General features: G+C 36.9%; 1 protein-coding gene across 6 annotated transcripts; it reads left to right on the top strand.

The window, feature by feature from the left end:
• The first annotated feature begins 128 nt into the window (after window positions 1-128).
• Window positions 129-26,807, top strand: tws (protein phosphatase 2 regulatory subunit tws). 6 transcript variants are annotated; one of them, XM_046614960.2, is made up of 11 exons: window positions 129-384; window positions 8,632-8,790; window positions 9,751-10,067; window positions 15,646-15,711; window positions 16,398-16,495; window positions 17,713-17,991; window positions 19,048-19,225; window positions 19,363-19,697; window positions 19,854-20,069; window positions 20,167-20,334; window positions 20,736-26,807. In XM_046614960.2, exons 3-10 carry the CDS (start codon window positions 9,983-9,985, stop codon window positions 20,317-20,319), a joined length of 1,410 nt encoding a protein of 469 aa, XP_046470916.1. In that variant the 5' UTR covers window positions 129-384; window positions 8,632-8,790; window positions 9,751-9,982; the 3' UTR covers window positions 20,320-20,334; window positions 20,736-26,807. The 6 variants fall into 6 exon arrangements, with proteins under 6 accessions (XP_046470916.1, XP_046470914.1, XP_046470915.1 ...); XM_046614958.2 differs by lacking the exons at window positions 129-384; window positions 8,632-8,790; window positions 9,751-10,067 and adding an exon at window positions 11,335-11,534; XM_046614959.2 differs by lacking the exons at window positions 129-384; window positions 8,632-8,790; window positions 9,751-10,067 and adding an exon at window positions 11,958-12,639.
• Window positions 26,808-27,951: the final 1,144 nt, after the last annotated feature.

Below are 27,951 nucleotides of genomic sequence, written 5' to 3'. Positions count from 1 at the left end.
AATTACTCCGGTGAGCATCCCCCAAATCCCCCCTCCTGATTAGTTGAGTTTACGAAAGGCAGGTGGCGCCGCAAGCAGGTCGAGCAACAGTTGAAAGTGTGTCCCTGGTGTCGGTCAGTACTCGGTAGCAGTCAGTAGTAAACAGTTACGGTAAGACGGCGGTTCGTCGATCTCTGGCAGTTTTCCGATTCGTGTCAGTAACGCGATATACCTGTATACAATACCCATATCCACGTATGTATAATATTCGTAAATCTAGCAACGTGCTCCGAATGCGAGTGAAACAGTGCCGCTGATTGTGGACGACTGCGTTTTTTTTAGTTCTGCTTCCGCCGCTGTGTTTCTGTGCAACGAGGGATTCACCCCGAGGCACATACTATAAAGGTACGATATTTTGTGATTCGCCCTACGCTTCCATCTCTCTTTCTTACTCTCTCACTCTCGCTCTGATCCGCGCTCCTCCTCGATGGCAACAATTTCATTGCAGGGACTAGCGAAACGAATCTATTACTCTACTAGGTATATACTATGGAGGATAGCTCCATAGTATGTACATTATGCACAAATTTATCGGATTTCTCCCTCGCCATCATCTCCTCCATGTTATGTTTAAACTTGTCGATATTTTATATAAATTATATCGATGATGCAACGTCGAGTTCTGAAAGGACCTTTTTGCACTCCGACGTAATTATATACATTGTTGTGCCATCATTTACTCCGAATTCCGCAGATTTTCGTTATGCTTAGTGATGTCACGTGTTGTAAATGTCTCGATGCAACCCTTATCACGAAATCGATCGGTCAAGTTCTGTTACTAGATTAATTTTCGCAATTGCATTAAATTGTCGCCAAATGAAAAGAATAAGTACGTACCGCGTAATCTGTTCAAATTTGAGAAAAAAAGTCGCCACCTCAAAGCCCGAATCGCCGGATTAAGACGCGAGTGATTATCGCGATCAATAATCGCTTATAATATTTCATTTTTTTCTATACCTCTAGGTAAGTTCCGTTCGAACGAGAGGTTTGACTCAAGTAAATCATCGTGGCTCTGGCAATCTGCAAATCAGGCTCGCGCGTACGTTACGCATCTGATAAAATGATTTCTACGAATTTTTCGGGAAATGGAGACATTTCGTATAATTTTGTATAGTAAAAATTGTTCTCTCACGAAATTGTAAATATCCATAGTTTCGTATAAAAACTTTCATGAAAATTTGTATCACAAGATACTACAATTTTTAGCGAAAATCAATAACTTTTTACGAAATTATGCAAGATTTTTTAATTTTTCAAAAAATTCCTAGTGATAGAAATTTGCACCAGGGTAGTAGTTATACCGCGCATCCTCGTGTCCATCATCGCGTTTGCTTATTTACGCCGGCTGTCAATTTACCTCACTATACTCCCAATCAGCGAAGCCAAGAAAGCGACTCGACGCGCAGGCCTCGGAAATTCCTTATATGTGAACGTATTTTCCTTAAAGGTGATCTTCCTGTTCAACTGATCTCGCGAGTTTCCTCCGCACACGCGCTGTATTTTCGTTGGCGTTGTTCGTGCGGTTTGATAATGAAATTTTTAAAACGAGGCTAACGCTCTACGTAATAAATAAGACAATGTTATTATTGGCTACCACATTGCGATTTGTGCTATCGGCGAGACGTATGAAAAAATTGTTTTTCGACCATTATCATTCGCCTTCCTCGTTGGAATACCAATCCGTAATTGTTCCTCCTCCGCTATACGCTGCACGCGATCGAGTTGAATTACTTAAATTTTTTTTTCTTCTCACTATTCAAACATGCAAATATCGAAACGATAAAGTAAGAAAAGAAAAAAAAAATCATGAATCTTGGACTCCTTGTTGTTTTTCTATCCTTTTTTTTTTTACCTCTCATTTCTGCTTGTAGACTAAAAGAGACGACTTTTACAGCCGTCTATACTTCCAGATAATTAGCGTCGCTGGATATAAGTACGACGATGAGACAGTAGGTTACATGTTAAAACAAAGTCTAGGAACTTTTTATCCATACGTACGTATTGTACAAGTTAATCACATCCACGAGTATTTTCAAATTACAGCTGACTGTTATACCTGTATTACAGTTTTGTTTTTCCTTTTTTTTTTTATTTTACATAATTCTTGCTCCGTCTATTATTTTAACGGTACTTACCGCTGCTGCCTATACAGTACTGAACTGTATACGCATACCTATGTAGTTCGTTGAGTAAACGTTTGCTGAATGTCAAATTACACGACCCTGAAACTAAAACAATTTATACCGCAGCACGTTCGCGCTCTCTTTCTCTTTCAACACCCTAACTCCACCAACTTTTCCCTCGGTTGTTTTTTTAGCAAGTATATTTAGGCGGGTGGGTGCGAGGCAAAGTGTATGTATATATACGTAAGTACGTACCTACCTGCTGCAATTAGCTACTCCGTTGCTCGTTCCTCTCCTCAAGTTCGTTTTCACTTCAGTGCCGAGGTGACGGCTTGCAGGTACTTACATGAAATAGCGAGGAAAAAAGATTTGGAGAAAAAAAACAAATAATCATCTCACGTAATCGAATGAGAAAAGATTTAACGGAAAGAAGGAACGTGTGCAGAAGATAGAAAAATAATCAATGAAACGTTATATTTATATGTATAATTGATTATTATCGGCGTTTTGAAAAATGTTCCGAACGTAATTATTATTCTTTAGTACTTTGATGTAATAATATTATGTTTTACAGCATCGTATATCGCGTCATTTGTAAAACAGACGAAATTTCCTACGACTGTAAACGAACCATGGTACACACAATATGTAGACACAGGTGTAAAAAAATTTAATGTTTTTTTATTGATTATACAAATAAATTTCTTGCGAATGAAAGTTTTACGTAACTGTGGGTGTTGAACCGCACGTTATAATCTGCACACGATATAGAAATATAGAGAATTTAGAACCGTTACCTTATATTATGATCAAAGCATAGAAAATCGTAAAAGACATGGATAATTTTTTAGCGTTCAAGGCTTATTGTTAGCTCTCTGTGACACGTATATACCGTGATTCACGTATCGATGACGTCTATAGCTTATTCGTTTCGGAAGAAGCACCGTCCAATTAACGCGTGGTTGACGGTTAGTCGATAGTAACTATATTAAGCCGGACACCGAAACTGTAGCGAGTTGGCCGCGCGTGGCATTTTCGCGATACAATGGTATAAACTACAATTGACGCTTGTCGTTCGTAATAATTAATCTTTTCAGCACGCTGAATCCAGCGTCGAGTCGCGTAGGTATACGCGTACTTACAGATTCGCGCAAATTCCGAACTACATATTAGCAATGAATATATCCGGGGACTGAATAACCGTATCATTTGTATGAGATGACGAAAAAAAATGTGCACGCACACACACACATACATAAATGACACGGTTATTCAATGCATGTACCGCATATGCATTGACTGCATAGAAAAGGGAGTCTCCCCGTAAAAAATATTGTTCGGCCTGATTTCAGGCTCTCGTTTCTCGTCCCTTCGTATCTGCTCCAACAGCTCCAGCTTCTTGACTCGAAATACCGGGGTAGATCCAGATTGCACGTATCCTCTCTATTAGCCAGACCTGTACGTACAGGTTGTGCATACACACGTAAATACAGTCCAGGGTAACCTGCAGCGTTACGGCTGTGCGCAAAACCGATGTCTTTATTCGCGGGAGAGCGGTATAATCAATATGAAGGAAGGGTCGTGCTCGTTTCTTGTTATACGTACCTGCGGCATATATATACACATACCTGTGTCAAAACTTGCACGTGTTGTGCTTCAAGTTCTTGCATATACGTAGATGTATACGTGTTTGGCAATTTAAACCTGCGATCAGTCACACATTATTGTGCTGAGTTAACTTTTATTAAAAGATAGTATTCTGTGGTTTTTGGGGTCGCTGATTGCGAATCTGAAAACAGACTTGAAAAATTTCAGGTCCTGGAGCCGATATGGTGCGCGAAAATTTCAAATTTCATCGAATCCGGTGAAAAAACGCTGTGCAGGAGTTTTTGGGGTCGCTGATTCGATTCGTCATGCTGAATTTTCAAAATCTGATTTCAAATTCGCAATCAGCGACCCCAACTATCCTTGGACAGAGTTTCTTTTCCGGATTTGATAGAATTTGAAATTTTGGTCCGCCATATCGGATCCGCTATCTTGAATTTTTTAAACCCGATTTCCGATTCGCAATTAGCGACTCCAAAAACTTGTAACTTATGTAAAATACGTGTATGTGTAGAGGAGCAACGTTACCGAAAATGATTTACTCCTTCGTTTTTTACGATTTTTTCCAATGAATTTTTTTCTAACAATAATAACTTACGTTATACCGCAGCAATTACTCTAGAGTATTGAAAACCTATTGTAGTATACGATGAGAAATAGCAAAAAAAACCGCATAGAAATATGTTGAAAAGTTTTATAAATATATAAAAAATGGATTTAAAACAGACGGTAGGAATACTTACCACTATGACTCAAAGGGTTAAAAGACTCGATTTATATGGGAAATTGGAAAAATTATGTAAGCGAAATTGCTATTCACAAGACATTTGATGTAAAAGAGAGAAAGAGAGAGAACCAAAAGCTTATCAATTTGATTATAATTACACCAACAGTGCCGTGGGATTCTAATGTGCAAATGTTTGCGGTATATTTAATTATCATCATCATATTGCTTCAAGGATTTATCTATCCGCCTCCCTCTATTTACCGTATACTGCACGGGATTATTTATTTATTTTTTTTCTTTTTCGCCCTGTTCTCAGCCTCGCATTACAAACACCCTGACGACCCTTTTTATTAATTGTTCCGCCTCGTGTCTATTCGTACGATTAGGATATTTCTCAATCAGGTGTTTGGACTTCTCCTCGAAAGCATGACCTTTTTTTCTTTTTTTTTTTCGAAACCTGTTTAGCGTGCAGATTTCGATTATGTTGCATTACACGAGTACATACTCGCACAACAAGTACGCGCAAAAGATGTCTGATCGTGAGCGTGAACCTTGACGTGGATGTCCACGTGTTGCAACTGACAAGAGAAAGAAAGAATTAGCGACCAGTGGTGGCACAGTTTGAGCATCGGGGATACATGTTACATATACGGGGATCGCCTTGACCGAGTCAAGAACATAAGTAAAACGCCAGCCTGCCGTGAGCCTAGAGCGCATGTTAAAAATGATAATAACTTTTGTATATATACCTTGTACCTGCCGAAAGTGCTGCCCCCCCCCCCCCTCTCTGCCCTCTCCTCCCGCTCCCTCCGGACCCTTAATTATACACTTCGCCTATTGCCAATTGCCGCGCGTTCCAAGACGTGTGCGCCAGGCACTTACACTGACCCTCGTAAGTTGCCCGAGACACATACCTCATGGTATGTATTGTTCGAAACGGCTCAAACTAGGTCGAATAATTTCCTTCGCACCTTTTTATTTCGCATATTGTTTGGGCACGTTCACCTTAACCCTTTGAGTCGTGGTGGTAAGTATTCTTGCCACCTATTTTACATTCATTTTTTGAATATTACAGAGAATTTCAACATTTATTTTTGCGGTTTTTTTGGTATTTCTGACGGTACGCTGACAGGTTTTCAATACTCGAAGTATTGTAAGTTGTTACTGTTGGAAAGAAAGTGAATGGAAAAAAATTTGAAAATTGAAGGAATAATTCATCTCTGAGACAGTTACATCTCTACGCATACGCACGTTTTACATAAATTACCAGTTTTTGGACTCGCTGATTACGAATCTGAAATCGGATTTTGAAAAATCAGTATGACGAATCTAATCGGCGACCCTGAATAGAGTTCTTCGATCGGGTTCGATCAAATTTTCAAATTTGAGTGCATCATATTGGATCTACCATTTTGAATATTGAAATCTTGATTCCAAACTCCACAAATTTTTATACTCTCTTGTTATAAAAGTTGACTGAGCACAATAACGTGTAACATTTTTCGATATCTCTTTTCCTTTGTTTGGGTGTCGTAATTGTTCAATTAGATTTCATGATTTATGTAATTATAACTTAACTCCCAACGAATTCAATCATTGAATCACGTCGTTGATGCAAAATTGATTAGCGTAGTCCTGCGTAGCGTATCGTATCGCGTTAATACTACATGTGTATATACATATATATACACATATATATAGGTATACAAATGTATAACAGAATACGCTTAGAATCCGAACAAGTGTAAATTATATCTATGATCGTAAGTCTTCGCGCGTGTTTTCTTTTTCGCATTTATTCGCAGTTTTGCGGCAAGAAACTCTGCGCGTAAGAGATACATATATGTGACGTGTATTACGTGACATTCGGTATTCCCATCGTTCGTTACGTCACGCCATGGTGATTGAAAGTGCATTAAACTCCGCGCATGCACGAGGATCACAGGCAGGTATAGAAAGACGACGATTGTAGCGAGAACTTGGCGTCCTCATACTCGGATGTACAAGATCATGTACAAGTTGGTACATAATATCAGCCTTATACCGTGAATGATATCGATTTAAAAGCGTCTAGACAAACGCGGATCACGACACCGTAGACTAGAAAACCGTGCGTATAGAGCCGAAGAAAATCGTTATTACAGTTTTATAACCCGCTAAGAGGTCAAAAGTCGTTTCAGGAACAGTCGTTCGTTCCTCTTCTTATATCCGCTATCCGACATTGTACCGTGCGCGATTTAGATATTGTCACGTAAGTCGGGGTGTCTCGCTGTCGCGTAAATCTGGGAAAAATTGGGCTATTTTAACTTGCGACGTAAACATCTGACGTCCAACTTTTAACCAATTTGCATGAAGGGAGGTGAATTTGTGAGTGAAGTTAGGTTGAAACCGGTTCTGGAAATATGTCTATTTTCGTTTGGAAAATCGGGAAATGTCAGGGAATTTTACATGTAATTGACGCGAGATCCGGGATCTGAAATCTTCTCGATACAGCTCGGCGATATTTCCGTATATACGGCTAGCTTCTTTCCAAATCGAAGCATCTCCTTCGGTCGACGCATGTAAGATTTCATTCAGATTTCGGATACCGGCTGCGTTATTCTTACGCGTTGGTCACTCTTCGTCGTTACAGCCATAGCCACGCAAACTGTACGGCCGCGTTCAATTGACTATATTGAATCCGAATTCAACCGGATTTAGCTCCGCATTATTTCATCGCACCGCTGGCGACACAATAACAAGAGAGAAAAAATCTTCCGCTTTGCACACTCACTCTTTCCTCTTCTTTTTTTTTTTTTTTCGTCTTGCACGCAAGAATTCGTTCTTATACATATACTAACTTTCAATACGTTACGACGTTATGCACGGAATTGGAAAGAACAATTCCCAGTCGATGAGAATGTAAATTCGTTATTTAACGCAGTCAATCTTTCCTCGAGATCAGTATTTTATATGTCGGACGGACGGTTGATGGCGCCTAATAACGTTTTACACATTATTTACAACACTTTGTTATACTCCGTTGAAAACAACTTTACTTACACCTCGGCGTGGTAATCGGCAAATCTAGGGGCAAAAGTGTAAGCAAGTACGTACGTATATTGGAAGGCGCTGGCGCGATGGCGGCAGCAATCAAGCTCACGCTGTTCGCTTCTTCCGATGTATAAAGGGATGCAGGATGAATTATTCATCCAATTTCCAAGACTAAATTCCGCTCTCACAAGCCTTTGGCATTTTAGATCAATCGAGCAGCTGTATATAGGCATGTTATAGGGCAGCCAGAGTATTTCCTCCAGCCCTGTATCGCTACGTACTCATAACTCTCTTTCTCTCTCTCTCTCTCTCTCTCTCTCTGTCTTATCTATCTATCTATCTGTCTATCTCCTTTTCCTGGAAAACCTTTTAAATGAAAGTTCCTGCAAGTCAAGACTTGTATGAACTTTGAGACCTCTTTTACCCATATCGAGCGTCAATTACGTATATCCGAAACCAGTGCCGTAATACAACTCTGTCGATTCACACGATCTATCAAAAATTAACTCACATGTCGAATCTAATTTGCCATCATTTCTTGACATGCTGGATATTTTTAGTCCACTCGTATTCGCGTGATCACCGCGACAAAAATACAATTTTGTTTGTTTTCCTCTTCTTTCCAACGCGCATCTTCATTTCATAGCATAGCGTGTGTGGGTGTGTGTTTATGTGTATATATATTACATGTGTATACATATATATAATGTGGTGCAATAGAAATATTCGAGTATAAATAGCTTCCATATAGCCCGTGCAAAGTGGGGGGGGGGGGGGGGGGGGTTCTCCTAGTATCTGAATTAAAGAAAAACAAGCGAGGGAGAAGAAAAGAATTGTAAAATACATCGTGTAAAGAAAATGAAAAAATAGAGACGAGATGCGGCCAATTCTACTCTTAATGCTTCCCGTCAAATTGTCTAAACCAACCTAAAACCAGCTGTAACCGGTACATGTATTGTGTCACGACAATGTCCGTACAATATAGGCGTCTAGCGTAAAAATAATTTTCCAAGCTTTATTTTTATCCACGTGCATGTAGTGTTGTATACAACCGTTTACTGTGTATGATTCATTTTTACCGGTTGTCTAATTATCGCGTTACAGATTTTCCAGCTTGAAGAGCAGCCAGGCTTCGAGCTTGAAGGAATTACCGTTCCTCGTAGGAATTACCGGCTCTACCGCGGCCACCCTGAGGATCACACAGCCGTTTCGAAAGGGTTACGTACAAAATATGACGCCTGGATAATACACAGAGACTGCAAGGTGAGCAGGTGGAAATTTGTTTCTTCCAAACGTCCGTATATTTAAGTAAAAACGTAAAACGCCAGAGAAATAAGTAAGATATAATCAAAGGATACACCTTTTACCCGCGTACGTCGTGATCCTGTACTATAATGACCAGAAGTACCTACGCGCGTTGTAAACCGTGCAAAGAACCTCTTACTCAGCTCGTTTCCCCCTCCTTTTTTCATCTCTTTCTTTCTTTGTCTTTATTTCGCTTACACCGCAGGCCCCATTACCCGATCCTTTGAAGACTTTAGAGAGTCTATCGAGCCTCTTCGCTACTGCACGGAAGCACGAACGAACGGCACTTGTATAAATGTATGCAATAAGTTCTTGCCAAGACCTTTTCAGTCTTCCCCTCTTTCTTTCCCCTACTTCTCTTTCCGTGCTTACTTCCGCTGGCTCTTCCTCAACCTGTTGCTGTACAACTACGTCGTTGCTCTCTGAATCGACCACAACCGCAATAAAATGCCCAGGTTCTGTGCGCACAGTTTGTCCTGAACTCAATATCGTTATACTTATTCGCTTACGCAGCGAACATTTTTTTTTTTTTTTGAAATTCATTTACAAGACCTACGTTCTTTTTATTTATTCGTTTATTTTCATTTCCCGATATTTGCACCACGTACGTTGCGCTTATGCCCTTTTAACGTTTTTGTGTACTACGGGAAAATTATTATCGGCAAATACGTATACACGTAGGTTATTTATACAATCTTTGAGATTGCGATTGCCTATGCACAGGCGAATCATGGACAAATTAGCCTATACGTAGGCAATTTGTACGATTCACGCGATCGCAGTTGCCTGCGCACAGGCGGCTTTCGCCTTCCCATTCTATGGTGTATGTAAGCGTGGGCGAAAAACTGTCGGTAATGTGGTAAATTATTGTACAATATTGACAAAATTTATACACGTTGTCGTTGATTTTTGTCACAGGCACGATATAAGCGGAGAATAGTGCCGACCGGAAGGGGAAAATTCCTCCCACGGAGGGACGGAGAGATCCGATTGTTTCAAGACGCGTCACGCGGGCGTTGTCGGCCTTTGGGGGGCCCCGCCGCAGCGGCCCCCCAGCACAGGGCCGAATACGAATTGTCGGAGCGGAGCCTTGATCGGTAGATCGAAGACCGCACCGGTAACAGCGATACCGCCTTCGTCCAAACACAACATGAAGAACCCTTCGGGAATTATGAGACAGTCGAGCCTCACGAAGCTTGGCTCGATGATTAACACGGCTGTGAATAAAAGGAGTGGTAAGTAAGCCATCGTGCGTAATTTTTTCGGTACCTTCTATTCGCTCTTTTTTTCTCTTCCTCCGTCGATAACGATTATACCGCGGTACGCAACGTCAACTTCGGTTGTCTACTGCTTAGGCGTTGTCACGAGATCATTTATTATTATCACTTACGCTCTCGGTTACGCGTTTTATTACGTGAGGCGAGTACGATCCGTGATAATTAATACGTATACATAGATTAAATTTACCGGCAGATAATGCTTGGATAAGTATCGTCAATTCGGCGTGCGTAGTCGAATTATTGTTAGTTAAAATATGGGATGCCAGATCGGCATCATGTAACGTAAGTTGCCTACGAGCAGGCGAGGCACTGCGTCACGCATCAATTATACCTATGAAACGTAACCGCGAATACATAATACTTATAATTACATGCTCGTTTCGTTTGTCATATAACGCACGCGTGCGTGCGTGTGTTTTTTTTTTTTTTTTTTATGAACTTACGTTTGTGCGGATCAAAAGCTTAAGACTTTTCGAGTCGAGTTTTTGTGGATGCGCAACAGGGGTCCCCTAATTATGGGCAATTCAGGATACAAGTCCACTCTGTGAGCAGATCCGAGTTTCGCATCAGCCACGTGCTAAAAACTGAACAGCAGAGTTGCTCAGAGTCGATCTCATGGTGCGCATTCACGAAAACGCACGATATACGAATACGTCGGAGACCTTGTATGGATATCCTGTTAGCACGATTGCACCTAGTGACCACTGTGTGTTTACATTTTGTCCCGGTTTTAACACGTTTCAAATGAAATATCGAACGTATATAACGTATTGCGTGCACGAGCGCGTGCATATGTGTGTATGTACGCACGCATCTGTATAGATACTATAATTCAATCGTAGGTATAAAAAAAAATTAAAGATAATTTTCAAGTAGACCGCGAAGAGGCGGAAATACTTTGGAATATCGCGTAGCAAACGTTACTCGGTCCGCAATTTCTCCACTCGTCGGAGTAAATTCTTAGTGTCACTTACATCATGCAATCACACGTATAGTACATATTTCTCAGTTGGTATAAGAATGAAGATTGAGTCGCCCTCTTGAAAGCGAAAAATTGTTGTTATCGTCACTATTGTGTTGATATTGTCATGTTCAATTTGCCTGAAAGTTCAGGACTTATGTATACACATACGTTGTCTGTCCTGGCGGCGTGTATTACTGCTATTATCATGTATATGTATGTGTATAATATGTCGGAAACCATAGCCTTTGAGACTCTCGTAAGGTCGAATCGCGTGCGCTGACTCTGATCGCGGTTTCAGAACGTGTTCTCGGTGGTAAAGATGAACACTAGAGGCCGTTTAAGATCCGTTTCAGTAGATCATTCTAATTGTTGTGACAACGTAAGTGCGGGAGCTTCGTTCAACCGTGGACCACCAATTAAAAATCCAAAGATTTCACATGACACCGAGAGAAATTTTCGTGAGTAGTTGTAACTATTATAACAGTGTACGAATCAGGATGCTTGTCTTTTTTTTCTCTCCCTCCCTACTACTTTTACATTCTTAACACGAAGGCGTTCGATTTGGAAGGGTTTCAAATTTTTCTCATTAAATTTGTTCGAAAGTTTATAAATTATCGTGTTCGACGACACCTTATCGGTATAACATAAATGATCTCCTATGTGATTTCGTATTTCGTTTTCTAACTACTCGTCTATACGCCAACTGGGAATAGCTTGGTTCGAGGCATAGGTAGGTAGGTATACATATAAGGTAAATAAATAACATGGAACATGGTTCGACGCTAAGTCGCGCCAAGTCTTGTTGTTAGAGCTTTGATAATTAGCTGATATTTGCTAATTTCTTCGGTAACGTAAGCGCCTCTACCGATCCGCAACTCGAGACAGATCGTGCCTGGGTTGCCAGTCGGTCCCTGGACCAGATCCATAATTTCACGAACATCAGTCGAAAACTGCCCGTAAAAGAAAAATCATATACCGTAAATTATAAACTAGAAACTTGTCGAATGAATATAGAAGAAATTTAATAATGATATTAATAATTGTTATTTGACGTGGGTGGTAACGATCTCAACTAGTGATATTTATATGTAGTACATAGACAAATGTAGGAGGTAAAAGTGTTCGAAACGCATTCGTATTTTTATTGTACTCGAACAGATTCGACGAATGGAATTGTCATCCCCTTGAAAATTGGTTATATTTATACACGCAGGACAATACACGATAAATAAGATATTTATGGTTGTATATGATGCATCTGCCAATGTTCGTAGCACGTGTTAAAAGACAATTTTTCATAAAAGTGCTAAATTATCACAATGTAAAGTGAAAGTTTTCCACATTCAAAAAAGTTCTGCTGACGCGTGAAAAACTTGTAAACAAATTAGAAAAGAGAAAATTGGTTTTCTTGGAATAATTCAGCGATAATAAACGTATCATACTGTTATTCACATATAAAAGTCATGGAAAGTTTTCCGCACGGTCTGAAAGCTCCGCTAACAAGAAATGGTCCGTTATTTTCATCCCTGGAGGAGTTACACGAAAAATTGACACAGTTATTAGGTTTGTCACTTATATACCTACAGTTTTCTTGGTATAACTGATTCATCAACTGCTTCTTTTGCATCATTACTATAGTTATTATTATTGCGTATTCAGAAATGTTGCGTGACAAAACGATCGGTGAGAATACAGGAATATAAATCAAAGATGTCAGGTCTAAGAATTATTTTATTTCTGGTAAATATTAGCATTGTACAGTTAGCTGTGAGCAGTGCAGTCGAAACAAGGAAATTATGACCTGTAATTAATGGTTTATAAGGTTCGTCCATAACGAATCGAGTTCCATTTTACTGAACAACATGTTATCATAATTTAAGGTTGTTCGGACATTAGAGCAATGTAACGATAAAAAACTGAATTAATATGTTATTAATTGGTAGTAAATACTTATAAAATAATTTTCTGAAAAAGATCTGACGTGTAGTTTTTGTGTAATTAATTATTAAAAATTAGATATTTACCATGAAGTTAATATGGAATCTTGTTTAAAATGCACATTATTGATACAATTTGACCACAACTGCTAAATATAACAATACAATAAATTGTAATTTATATTAATCTCCTCTCGTTGATTACGCAAAAAATATACAAAACGTATACTGGCGTGGATTTTGGTAAATATTTTAATCTAAATAATCGAAAATTCACGACAATATCAGTCATACTTGAATGACATATCTGAATCGTAAAACTGTGGTAACGTTGGATAAAAAAACGTGCCAATTTTTAAATTCAATCATTCAATCATGTGTTTTGTACCATTTTATAAATTTTTACCATTACAAATCGTCCGTTGCGTCGAAATTAAGTTGTTTCATTATTCATTCACACTAGCAACAATAATGTATAGCAGTTAGATGCACTGTTGCCGGATTTATTTTATACGGAAAAATATCGAGTCAAAAGACATTTATTTAACATGTATATTTAAGTTATTAACTTACATGTTCCAATTTTTTATTTAATAGAAAAAAAATCTACATTTTATTATGACTTACGAGATACTGTCCCAACAACCTTAAATTATAGCTTTCGAACCATTCGTTTGATAATATTGTTAGTTTCGTCAGGTCGGACAGGTTGCATTCATGGCGAAGTTGACGGAAGAATTTCAAAACTTTTACCCCTGGAAGCATCTTTTTATCTATTAAACTACTTTCTTGGTAAAAACTACAGAGTTTTTTGGATCCACATCGTCCCTGAAATATTTTTAGGTCAAATAAAGATATAAAATTCATTTATTTATGCATTGGAGAAATCGGAGGTGTAAGGAAGCGAATGAAATTTGTATTTTTTTCACGAAAAACAGCATTTTCTGCTAATCCATCATGAGAATTCGATTGCCAATTTTAGACCAAACTTAATATACGTAAAGAAAAAAATGTCGTATGTTTGCCCGCCACCTTAGATCTGGCATATTGAATTTTCGAATTTCAAGTTCATATTCGTAATCAGCGACCCCAAAAGCACATGTGTGCAAAATTTCAAGTGAATCGAATGTAAGGAAAAATGTAGGCATGAAAGGGTTAACAGTCTTCGGTAAACGGTGGCGATAACGCGCATTCGGTTCGAAAAGCGCGGGCTGACGGAACCTCGTGAAAGTTCGTGAAAGTTCGTGTGAAAAAAGTGAGGATGAGAAGATGGCGCGAGTGGTCGAAGAACACCGTGGTTTGGCCCGTGGCAGCAACAGCAACAGCAGCAGCAGCGGCGGCGGCCGAGGAACGAATAGAACGGAGGAACGAATCAAAGGTGGCGTGACGTCATCGTACGTACCGATAGTTGTTATGCACACTCGTGAGTTCCGCCATTGAACGTCGTTGAATATTCGGCACCGTATTAATATGTGACAGGGATCCGCGAGCATCGGGTTATTATCGAGTGATTATCGGGTATACAGGCCGCCCTTCTGTCCCAACAATTGTAACAAATAGAATACGCGTGTGTGAAAAAAAATCCGGTTGCCGAAATGGCCGGTAAGTAGATAGGACTCACTCCGTCTCTCGGAGCTTTCACGCAGGGTTTTTTTCCCTCCGTCACCTTATCGCCGAATGTTGGAGAGAGAGAGAGAGAGAAAGAGAGCGAGAGAGAACGCTCGGCTGCGCGTTTAATACGCTGTTTTTAAATAGTAAACTATAATACAGGAAATATTTTCAGGTGGTGCGTTGCTCTGTCGCGTTTGTTTAAATAGTAATAAACCACTGGCCGAAATCCTTGATGCAATCGTCCCGTCGCAACTCACGAGAAAAACCGCGTTTTTTGCATAACGGGCCTGCCCTACTCGGTATTTGATTGTAACCCGAGAAAAATAAAAAAAATTTACCATTTGACGGGCACCTGTGCTCGCGTGTGTTGACGCTGGTGTGCCGCTTCTACTGCTGTTGCTGCTGCTGCTGTTGCCGCTGCTTCTCCTTCCTCTTGTTCTTCTTCTTCTACTACGCTACTACTACTACTACTACATAATTCTCCGCTTGCATCCGATCCAGATCTTCCGCGAAACTAAATGTTTTCGTCGGCTACGCCACGAAACAAATAAAAAACAAAAAAATAAACTACGAAACAGACGAAAACGTGGTAGAGAAACAAACAAAAATAAACAAACAAAAAAAAAATGGATAGCGGAGAACCGTCAAGTAGGATGATTGTTGTTGCTCTTTTCTTTGATTATAGTCATTTTCATACGTATTATATATATGTGTGTATATGTATAGATTTTTTTTTTCGTTCCAATTTCTCTTGATGCTAACTTACCATTGCATTGTAAATATTCCATTGTTACATTTGAAGAAGGCAATTTTCATATATTTTTTTTCATATTTTATTCTCTATTACAATTTATTGCTAATACAAGAAACTCATTCTCCGGATCATTATTACAATGCCTATACAGAGAGATAATGATAATGATGCATATAGATACACGTACAGTGCTATGTAAACAGAAGTTGTTCAATACTCATGCAAGGTGGTTTTCTTTGATACATACATGCGCATGCTCCATTACAGGCAACGGTGATATACAGTGGTGCTTCTCGCAAGTCAAGGGAACTCTCGAAGACGACGTTACGGAAGGTGAGTGATACCGTCGCTAGAGTTTATTTATACACACTTATATTATTATCCCTCCTTCTCTTTTCATTTCTCGTTTGTTGCATCTCGTCGTCGCACTCACTCAATGACTATTGAACGCAAGTTCGTTCCGTTGGCATCTAACGAAATGTCACATCTGCATGTAACGAGCGTTAGATTTGAGAGATACAAATAATCCGATGTTAGGATGTCGCTTGTACCTACGCGCGGTAGGTACTAACGTTCATTGTCGGTTGTTTTCTAAAATTTGTATTTCTATCTATGATACAAATTGTTTTATCTCCCTGCTTAACTCTCGTGCCACGTTGTCCACACGTACGTAGTGCAAGGTTATCGTGATTACGTTTTCTTCGCTTTCTTATTTTGTATCTATGTTTTTCAATCGCGCAGTTACTTTTTTTTATTTTTCAGTCTATCGCTTTTATCTTATCAAATTTGGTATGCGAAGCGACTCTTATCTAACTTGCACAATACTTCATCAGGAGTAATACAAAAATAGAATTAAAACGTGTGCACATTACTTGAAATTCAAACAAAATGATGAGCAATGTCCTTTGTGCAACGATTCGGTTTATAATATTTCACTTGTTCACTTGTTCTGAAAAAAATTCTGCTGCAAACGACCATGAGAGCACAAAAACCTTCATTATGATATTGTTGTTTTCCAGCTGACATAATCTCATGTGTCGAGTTTAATCACGATGGGGACCTTCTTGCGACCGGTGACAAAGGAGGACGAGTCGTCATTTTTCAGAGGGATCCGATTGTGAGTTGAATATTAAATGTTCATATCCGTGTAAGATATTTCGATTCTATTATTGTATGTAAATTTGACCATGCTAACATCCGCACTTCTCAGCTCGAAATAAAAAAAAACGATCAGACTTACCTAGCTCAACTTAGAAAACTATAGTAAATTGTACCGATTATTGGACTGCGTAATTTATATGACCGATGTCAGGTGAAAAAATTGAACAGTGATCCGCGAAAGTGTACTAAAATCAGAGTGTTTCATCATAACCAGAATATCGATATGTAAATCCAAAATAAATCTATGAGGTATTCAAGCTTTTTCTTCATATTCTTATGTAAATACATGCTGTTCCACTAATTTCAAATTTGTACAAAATAATGGCTTAACATATTTTCATTGTCCCGTGTGCAGGATAATGTACCAAACGATCAGAGCAATAATACCACTATTGTATTTTCCTGGGAAAAAAAAAAAAACTCCCCAATTTATCTTTTACTTGGTATAAAAGTAATCAAAATTCCGCCCACCTGAAATCTTGAATTCCATTCAACATCTACTCCTTAAAAAGTTTATACACATACTTTTAATGTAGCAAAGCCATTCAGAGAACTGTTTGAAAATATACCAACACCTTATTACCGATTCTTCATTGTCTCATTACACTCTTGAAATAGTAGGACCGTAAAAGATACCGTTATCCTTACCGTGGCACTAACCTGTTCAATCATCACTTATAGATTTTTACGATCAAAGAACTGCGCTACATCGATATAATAAGGAAGCTGACATCGGAATATAGACATTAGTTTTGCTACAAAGGTTCCCTCATTTTGCATATATTTCCTTTTCTCCTTGGCAAGCCGTGACCTTCTTTTTAATATTACCATCCAACTATAGGCGCGCGAACCTGAAGCTAACAGCCAGAGTTAACAGCCAAACGTGTTAAACTTATTGGAATTGGAAAAATGCAATTTGGTTTTATCTCCGTAATTCTATAAAAGTATTATTGGTTCAGGGTATTGCAAAAAAATTTTGTTTTTCTAACATCACCTGCTTATTCGAATGAAAATCAGACGTTTGGCTGCTAGCTTCAGCCTCGTTATAAATACGATTTTATAATTAAAATGATCAATCGTTGAAAGTTGTCTACTATTTTCTTTTTTTTTTTTTTTTTTTTTTTTTTATTAATATGGTCTTTGTTCTATTTTTGTTCATTCTCCGATGTGCAGAGTAAAAACAGTATACCTCGAAGAGGCGAGTACAACGTATACAGTACCTTCCAAAGTCACGAACCTGAGTTCGATTACTTAAAATCATTAGAGATAGAAGAAAAAATAAATAAAATCAGATGGTTAAAGAGGAAGAATCCTGCACACTTTCTACTATCAACAAACGACAAAACAATCAAATTATGGAAGGTCAGCGAGAGAGACAAGAGGGTCGAAGGGTATAATACTAAGGAGGAAAATGGGGCTATTAAGGATCCAGCTTGTATTACGGCTCTCAGGGTAAGAATTCAACCTAGTCTCTTTCTACAAGCTATTATTTTCTTTTCATTACTTTCTACGGTCCAACCGAAAATTGCTTTCAGACACATCGCATAATTTCAGTTGGGGTTGTAAAAATAAATCGGCATTCCGTTCGTGGGCCAGAAATGTAAACTTGCCAAAAAAAACTAAAGTATACACATGCCAGCGAACAATTGAGTGAATAGTCTTAATTTGTCGACTGAACGTTAATTGAAGCAAGTTTTGTTTTTTTCTTCTCGTTATCACAAGCATTGATACAGAGACGAAAATTGAAAAACTTTAAAAACTGTTCTCTTCCGTAGCGACATTCTGGTAGCTTGGTAAAAAAGTACTTGCACGTTATGCGATTTTATTTCAATCTTATTAGTCATGTGCATTTAAATTAATTTTCTGTAACGAAATTTACATGTTAAAGCCAAAGTACGAAAAACAAAACAATAACTGTCACAAAGTCTTCCTGCATCTAAATTCTCAGCATGACAAATTATGAGACATCAGGATGTAGGAAAGCGCGTTTGCCTGGCACGTGCGCAGAGGTCAAGTATGCGCATCACATTAGTATAATATAAATACGTTACACCATCATCTTATTCCAATTAAAAATAATTCTTTTCATGCAGAATTATCTCCTATTTTTTATTTTACCTATTTTTAGAACGTGCATAGTACTTTTCAAACATTGTAATATCGGATTAGCATGTAATTCGCCTTTCTCAACTCATCATCACGCGACAAAATACTGCATCGGCAGAATGTCGATTGAGAAGGGAATGCTCGTTTGATAATGCGAAATCCTCGCATTAACAGAATAATTGATCGTAAATTATAGAAAGGTAGATATTGTCCAACGATAAGCTGGTGTATAAACATGTCTATTTTATCAAAATAGTAATTGACAATAAGTATAGAACAAAGGAATTTCACACTTTTCCTGAGGTCAGATTTCTATTACAAACCATCAATGAAGTGATGAATTTTATGCAAGAACATAAGCACATAATTGAGACATGTGATTTAATAAATTTTTTTCCCCAGGTACCTACCATAAAACCAATGGAGCTAATGGTCGAAGCATCACCTAGACGGATATTTGCTAATGCGCACACCTACCATATAAACAGTATCAGTGTTAATAGTGACCAGGAGACATATCTCAGCGCCGATGATCTTAGAATAAATCTCTGGCATCTTGAAATCACCGATCAGAGCTTCAGTATCCTTTCTTTTTTCCCACAAGAAAAGCGAAAAAAAAAAAAAAAATAACCGTAACAGCAGGTGTAAATTTTAAACCGTAGGAGCAACAAATCAATATCAATCTCTAGTATTTTTTCCTAACCACACAATAAACAGACATCGTAGATATTAAACCGACCAACATGGAAGAGCTGACAGAAGTTATAACTGCCGCTGAATTTCATCCAGCCGAGTGCAACCTCTTAGTTTACAGCAGTAGCAAAGGTACCATTAGGCTATGCGACATGAGAGCAGCTGCGCTATGCGATCGGCACAGCAAACTTTTTGAAGAGCCCGAGGATCCGACAAACAGGAGTTTTTTCTCTGAGATAATATCCAGCATCAGCGACGTCAAGCTTAGCAATTCTGGTAGATATATGATCTCCAGGGACTACCTTAGTGTCAAGGTCTGGGACCTGCACATGGAAACGAAGCCAATAGAGTGTTACTATGTACGTTTATTGTCGGTTATTTATTTATCTATTTTCTTTTTTCTAATTTATCATTGTATACTTCAACAATCTCAATATAACCCTCTGTCGTTTTGAATCTTTATTCATTGCGTGCTTAGTTCTATGCTTATTCGTAATTTTTCTTCTTTTGTTTAGGTCCACGACTATCTCAGGTCTAAGCTGTGTTCGTTGTACGAGAATGACTGCATATTTGACAAATTTGAGTGTTGTTGGAGCGGCAACGACTCAGCCATCATGACGGGCTCCTACAATAATTTTTTCAGAGTATTTGACCGCTCTACGAAGCGAGACCTAACATTGGAAGCAGCACGAGATATAGCCAAGCCTAAGACACTGCTCAAGCCACGCAAGGTTCGTTTTGTAATTCAATGTTTAGTCACACGGTGGTAAGTTCTTTGTCATCGTCCAATAGAAAATTATGTTAATAACGTGGGAATATCTGTTACAGGTATGCACCGGTGGTAAACGTAAGAAGGATGAGATTAGTGTAGATTGTCTGGACTTTAATAAAAAGATTCTTCATACGGCGTGGCATCCGTCTGAAAATGTTGTCGCAGTAGCAGCCACCAACAATCTCTTTCTATTTCAAGACAAGCTTTAGCACATCTGCATGCAGGTATATATCAAAACTGTATACATTTATCAGACCCCCCTTGAATATTCCTTGTTTATAATGTGATCGCTTTTTTCTTTTAACGGAAATGGTATAAAAGACCGCTGAGAACGAGTGTTGAGTAACAAATATTGCATTATACAGGTAGCGTTCACTGATTCTTTATAAAACGGCACTCGTATTCTTGTGCCAGCTTTTCATTTGTCGGGTTTCAAATATGATTGAAAAATTATTCGACAGAATTCATTAATCGTCAACAATTTGCCAGGATCTCTTCGAATGTGTACTTAGATTTTCGATACTGTCATGGAGTATTTACCAATTAGATTCGAATTTTATTGTTTTTCACAATTTTGAATTTTCGTTTTCGTACTATTCCTTTTTTGCTCTCTCTTATTTTCTAGATAATACAGCGCTACATACTGACGTGAGAAAGTGTCACGCGGAGTCGAATTTTGTGGCACGGAGGAGCAGTGTGTGCGTGCGCCCGGCGCGTGCCTCTCTTGGCGTGCAAAACGCGGTGTTGTGTGCTTTGTGTTTAATAGCACGAATTTGCGCGGACAAAAGTTGAATCGCCTTGCCGATGGTTGACCGAGACTGAAATATCGGATGTAAATAGCCAGCATCTATCCATCCATCCATCCATCCCTGCCTCTCGTAGCGGCTCGCACTTATCATATTCGCAGTAAACGACGTAGTACTGCGCGCTCAGTTCCCTGCAGGTCAGCCAAGTCTGCCAGCTCAAATTACAAATTTTACACGAAGGAATAAAATTTAGAGAAAAAAAAACGTGAACTTTTTCACATACCCCATATAATTCATCTGTCAACCAACTGTCTCTCTGTATTCGACGTACAGCTGCACATTATTATTATTATTATTATTATTACTATCATTATTATTATTAATATTGTTGTTTTTATTTTTTTATTAATTTCGATTCTTTCATCGTCGGAATAACCCAGGCAATGATTACGAGGTACGAATCTGCAGTATTGCTTTGTCTAGTTTACTTTACACACAACATACACATCCACAAAATAAAAGCGTAAAAGAATCAATCAACACAAATGCAAACAATCAACTTGAGGTTTAAATAGATTGATTTATATAGGGTACAAAAACATTATGTATAATTTGTTAATGCGTCGTAATAGAAATACTATTATATGTATAGTCTAATTTTTCGTATTGTAAAGCATAATTTACTAGCGTGAGATGGCGAAATAATACGGTTATCCAGTTTTTCCCCGTTACATCGTTCGTACCTATAAATATAGACATATAACGAGGATAACATTTTATTTCAACTACTACTGCATCAAGTCAATCAAATTCGATTCATTTCATCTTTTTTTTTTTATACGTACGTAAATCAACCCGGAACATGTCGTGAATTCATACCGTGTACACTGAACATTTTCCTTGTATATATGGTTGTAATTGGTTAACCATTCGACATCAGTCAACTTGCGCGTCATCTCGCAAATGTCGGTTATATATATGTATATGTATATATATATATTATATATATATGTATATATATATAATTATATGTGTTGTCTTTTTTTTCGGACAAAAAGGAACAAGAAACTGATTGGACACTCGAGATAATATGACTAAGCGAAATTGAAAGAAATCCATAAATATTGAGAAACGCTTTACGTTTGCAGATATTTTTTGTTAGGATGATTTTTCGGGAGAGAGAAAAATCTGAAAAAAGACAAAGTAGAACAGTGAGTGATCTTGAAACGATGCTGAGTTTCAAACTATGGATGGATTTCACAGTGAATGATTCGTTATTAAAAGAAAGAAAAAAAAAAAGAAAATCCATTTCGTCTATAAATACACCGCAAAGATATTTTACCCCAAACGCGATTGTGAGAATGAAAACCAGACAAAACTAATCCTGCATCATTCCGGATCGGTAACTAGTTATTACATATATTGCGAAAGTAAACGGGTTAATTCTCGAATTCGTAATATAATATGTGTACCAATATTGAAGGCAAATGAGATGAAAAATTGAGATGACTAGAAAGAAACAAACGAAACGCACTTTCAAATGAAAAATAATAAATTAATGAATAAATAATACGTAAAGACACTAGAATTTATGCATTTGACTTGTGTAAGCTGGACTTGCAAATGATGAAAAGAGCATTGTGTATGATAGAATGGTTCCTAGTTGTTGTTCATAATGTCCTGCGTTTCATTGCGTTATCAGTGGGGCACCAGTTTAAACAATGTTAGTACCTGTGGATGGGAATAAGAAAGAAAGAATTGAGAAAAGCAAACCGGAAAGAACGATAGCTAGTAATATTCTTCACTTAAATTCTCCAAACGAGTTTTGGCAACTTAGAAGGAAACAAAACGCTGAACGTCAAATTTCGGGTGTCAAAAATTTCTGGAATACGAAACTTTTTCTTTGATCAATCACCCTCATAGCGGTTTATTAGTTTTTTACAAAAATTTTGTTAGTTTCCACAATTGTGATTCATATTCAAGTACATACTTTCAAACGAATTAACACCAATGCAATTTTTTCATCAAAATTGGCGAATGGGAAATGATCGGCAGCTTGAGTTTAAAAAAAAAAAAGTGCAGATAATGCGAATCACGTCCTAAATTTTATCGAACAAGTCGATTTCATCAAACTATTAAATACAGTACGAGGATTTGAAATGGTACTGTGATGTACCTGTACGTTAAAATGCGTTTGAAATTAACTATGTGTTTCAATTGTATAACATCAAAATTAATGTCTCAAACTGAGAAAAGAAGACATAATTTGAATTAGCATACCAATTGAAATTTATTCGACGTGTTTTTTTTTTTTTTTTTGAATAATTTTCACTTGTAGATTATTTACAAGATGTTTCCAATTTCACCATTAATAACTTTTTTCAATCATACAGTGGTTGATATGCGATCTTTTTTTTCTTATTTTTTTTTTTTTATTGAATTAAATAAACCGTTCATTTTAGACCAACCAATGTGACTGGCATTCTTGAAACCTTTGCTCCATTGATTCACATTCATTTAAGTATTCCAGTGATTTCACATAGCTTTACATTATTGTAATCACTTGTTGTTAAGATGTATTCGTTGCTTTGGAAATCCTTGTTTGGACTTAAATTTTTTAGATTGCTCACCGCTGCCAGCTTTTCAATAGATCTATTTGTCTGTCTGTTATTTGTTGTAAAGCGTTTGAATGAATTTTTTGTTTCAACACAAACGCATACATCCTCGTGGTTAATGAAATTAGCTCGATATGGACTAACAATAATCAGGTGTACCCAGTGATATTTAGCGACGAAAGTGGAAGGAAACAAAATCCTTAAATGGTGATGAACGTAGATTACAATGAAAAGGCAGTCGCGTACTAAAATATAAGTAATCGAATATTGTAGGGAAGAAAAAAAGAAATGAAAAAAAAAAATAGAAAAAAAAATGAAGCAACTGGTGAAAAATCGGTAATTACTTTCTAACAATAATCATTGATTAAGATGTCCAAGACAAGATCGCAAGACTCTCACCTACTTCGCGAAATTGTTAGAAGGTGGAGTGCGGCGATATTTTTGTATCAGGTATTATTATTATATTTTGCTTTTCTTTTTTTCTCTTATTAATTTTGTTAACTGCTGTTCAGCAGGCCTACTTACAGTAATAATGATCTGACTGGTCGTCTGTAGCCAAAATATGTAAGTAACTGATTAACTAATTAATTAATTCATTAGGTATGTAGATTAAATAAATTGGGCTAACGTGAAAGAAGGAAAAACTTTTATTCGCAGTGTAGGTCAGAATTGTGAAAAATTATTTTTTTTTTTTAAAGAAAATCAATTCTGAACATATTTACGTTTGCAGTAAAGGATTAAAAAAAATTTTTTAAAAACTAAACCAAGTAAAAAGGTAACGCTGATGATAGATATTGAATTTAATTGACTGTAAGAATTTTTTCCATAGCAACAATTTCATTTTCAGTGTAAATATAGTATGGAACGAATGAGGTACAAAATTGATACTATTCCTTTTTCCCTCAGTCGCAGTTTTATTAAGTAATGAAAGTAATGTGATGAACTTCATCCATATCGACTGTGTGTAAAATTAAAGTCTTGCTTCTGCACCTTGTGCCTGTTTTAACATTTTACACACACACACACACACACACATACTCATGTATATAAACTGTTACTATCAAGGTGGTGGGGAAAAAAAAATTCTGTAACCTCATGCCAGGTTGGTCTTGAAAATATTGATTGGCACATTTTTTCCGGGCCCCACCCCCAAATCAGTTTCGAATAAATAAATAAATAACACATGTATACACAAGAGTTTATAAGGATTGATTGAGAGAAAATATAGTGTTGAAAATGCAGCTAAATGAGACTCAAGTAGAACGATTATCGTTTTGCCTTATGATAATTTACGTAATAAAAGAAACATTGAATAAATGGTCGCAAAAGTAATGCAAATAAATTATTGGTAACTACTACTATCAATAGTTGCAATATTGGTCAATATTTTTAGCAAAATAATTGTGTACTTTATTAATCAAATCAAAATCCAGAAATGTGTAAGAAAATTAATAAATATGGGAACGATGACAGTTTCATGAAACAAATATCGATTGTAAGTCACAATAATGCTCTGTAGTTAGCTTCACAAGGACTTCAATACAAAGGCGAAAATAAAAACACATGGAAAAAGTCGCAGCAGTCAACCCATGTATGAATGAAAATGAAACGATAACGATAATGAATTATAATTTTGCGTGAAATTGAAAATTAATACAACACCGACGCATGGGTACAAAAAGGAAATAATCATAAAGAATAAGTAAATAAAGAATTGGACAAACAGATACCCCAAATCAGCTGTTGGAATCATTTGGAAGATGTCAGTCATGTTAATGTAATCTAAGGTGTTACAAAGAAAAAACAATAAATCTTCGTAAAAATAATGAAAATAACTTTTTTTTATACATCTACGTTTCATTTCACTCTTATTATTGTTTCTTTGTCGAACTTTTCAGTTCTGATATGCTTTGCGACAAATTTAATTCGGGGGTAATGTGTTGTCATATTTTAATTATACGTGAATAATGATATATAGGGAGACTAAAGATGAATAATATTAATAATAATAATAATAATAGTAACAACAACAACAACAACAACAATTGATACCCTTCCTGCCATCGGCAAGGCAGTCGTCGGCAGTCGCTTATTGAAACATAGTACTGTGTACATGCTGCTTAGAAATACTTGACGATCTTTTCACAAAGATTAGTGTTATTTTTTGGTGCACGTATACACATGTGTACGTGCATTCTCGTATCATCTTTTACTTTAGTTGATCGAAATGATTAACACTGCGACAAGAAAACTCTGAACACCGACTTCTTACGACACTGATACAAGTTTACATATGCACGCATATATTGTGTAAAACGTGGATTTGTATAGGTGATTGATAAAAGTAGAAAATTGATGAAAGGCGCATATCGCGAAAATGACAAATAAACTTGTGCCATACAAACAATATGTCTAACGAGTGATATATTCTTATCATAAAGTTTCCATCATTTTTGTAAAATACTCCAGATTACCACACGTGATGATAAACTCCGAATGCAAAGAAAATTAAGTGAAAAATTGTAAGTCGATCGTTTTTGTTGTCTGCGGTTTTGGTTTGCGTTATCCATTCTCAAGTAAATTGTACAATAATTTGTATTTCAAAAGCTTAATTTATCAGTATTAGATTATTTCAAATGGCAAGGTGGCTTAAAAAGTGTATTTTTGGAGAAAAATAATTAAATAAATAGAATAACGTAACAATAAAGATAAAAAGAAATTGTAATAATAATAAATTAAATTCAATTAATCTTCTAAATTATGTAAGTAGTAATAGGCTTGGAAATAAGGTTCGACGATGGGAAATTTCAAGGAAAGACTATTACACATGGCTATCACACAATTACATATTATCATAATATTCATACATAATTTTAGCATTATTATTATTATTGTCGATTATAGTCAAATAGTTGAATAACATTATACTAGGTGCTCCAAATATTTTGTTACATGTATCGATGAAAAAGAAAGATGAAAAATGTTGTTGCCACAGTTTACTCGATCAAACATTTAAGGCAGATGAAAGTAAAGAAAACTGTATAATTAAAATTTGAAAAATAAAATAGAGCTCCAGGTAGCGAGATTTTTGGGACACCCTGTACAATGATTATAACATATACATGTATGCATAATTGCAGATTAAATATTAGGCATACGCAGTTAATGAATGCAGTGTCAAAATTGAAGATAATTATAAGAAATCTTTCTACAGAGACATGGAATTTAGCAAAAGGTAAAAGAAAACAATCCAAAAAAAAAAAAATCGCTAAAAGTACGGGAACCTGTAGTAATACATGTAATAATAATAACGCCGATTGATTAATTTTAATACGCAAGTATAAAAGACATTTGTATCATAACAACTACACATATATTATGATTATAACAAGATGCATTTTTGAATGAATTATTTTTGCTGAATATAATTTAAAGGAAAAAAGATTAAGAGAATTTTCTGTACTCTCTGTATGACTATTACCATGCCGTTAACTGGCTGAGGAAATGTTAACAATAACGTTGACTATACTTATTGTTAAGTATATTTATTCTTCGGTCAACGACACTGAAAATAAATTTTCCACTAGAAACGAGGATTATTTCCTGCAGTGAAATTTGAAAAGAAAATTGGTCGATCTTTCAAACAAGTTTCCCGAAATAATCTTTAACAAATCTTATTAATTGTTATAAGTACAAAAATTGAGACGTGATAATAATAACAAGAACATAGTCAAGTCTACGAGAGGCCGGATATTATTTGTTATATAATTGACGATGATTACAGCAGAGACAAAAGTTCGACGAATAAAAAAAAGAAACTCTATATCAACTGAGTATTATACGAGTGGGACGAGTGGGTAAAATCACGGGGTAAAATGCTTCTGTCTGTAAAATATTTATTTTAAATCATATGTTGCATAGCCAATCGAAATAGATTCAACATTAATAATAAAATTGCGAATTTGCATAATAAAGCAACGAATAAAGTGCGGCTATCGAAATTTTTCAATCTCAATATTGATTGATTATTATCCTATACGTATATTGTACAAGGCAGATGGTTCGTGCTGCGCACAATGAATAATAAATCGGGAGTACACTTCTGTCATTCTCGGTCTGCGCCGTGATTGGACGGAGAACACGCTCAGCCGATCACGGTCCAGAGCAAGAGAGACAGAGTACCCGAATTGCCTTTACCCCGGCCGCGCATGCGAGCATTGGATGCTACCCTTGTGTGTAGAACAGTGTTGCCAGACGACTGTCCCACAAATCTCCTAGGGTAACTGAAATCCTTCGAGATCCTCCTAACCCACAAAGAAAATCCGCCTAAAATTATTAACCGTCAAAACGAACTTGAATCAAGTTTGTACAATATGACGTATATAATTGGCATGTAGAAGTAAAATCCACCTTTCAGAATAACCTTTCCCTATATCAGAAATGCCTTAGCCTACCAGCAATTCTGGCATTTGCTTTACCG

This window comes from Neodiprion pinetum, chromosome 3 (genome assembly GCF_021155775.2).
Source record: "Neodiprion pinetum isolate iyNeoPine1 chromosome 3, iyNeoPine1.2, whole genome shotgun sequence".
NCBI classification, from domain to species: domain Eukaryota; kingdom Metazoa; phylum Arthropoda; class Insecta; order Hymenoptera; family Diprionidae; genus Neodiprion; species Neodiprion pinetum.
The sequence above is the reverse complement of the archived record's forward strand: the minus strand, read 5'-3'. Positions and strand labels throughout refer to the sequence as shown.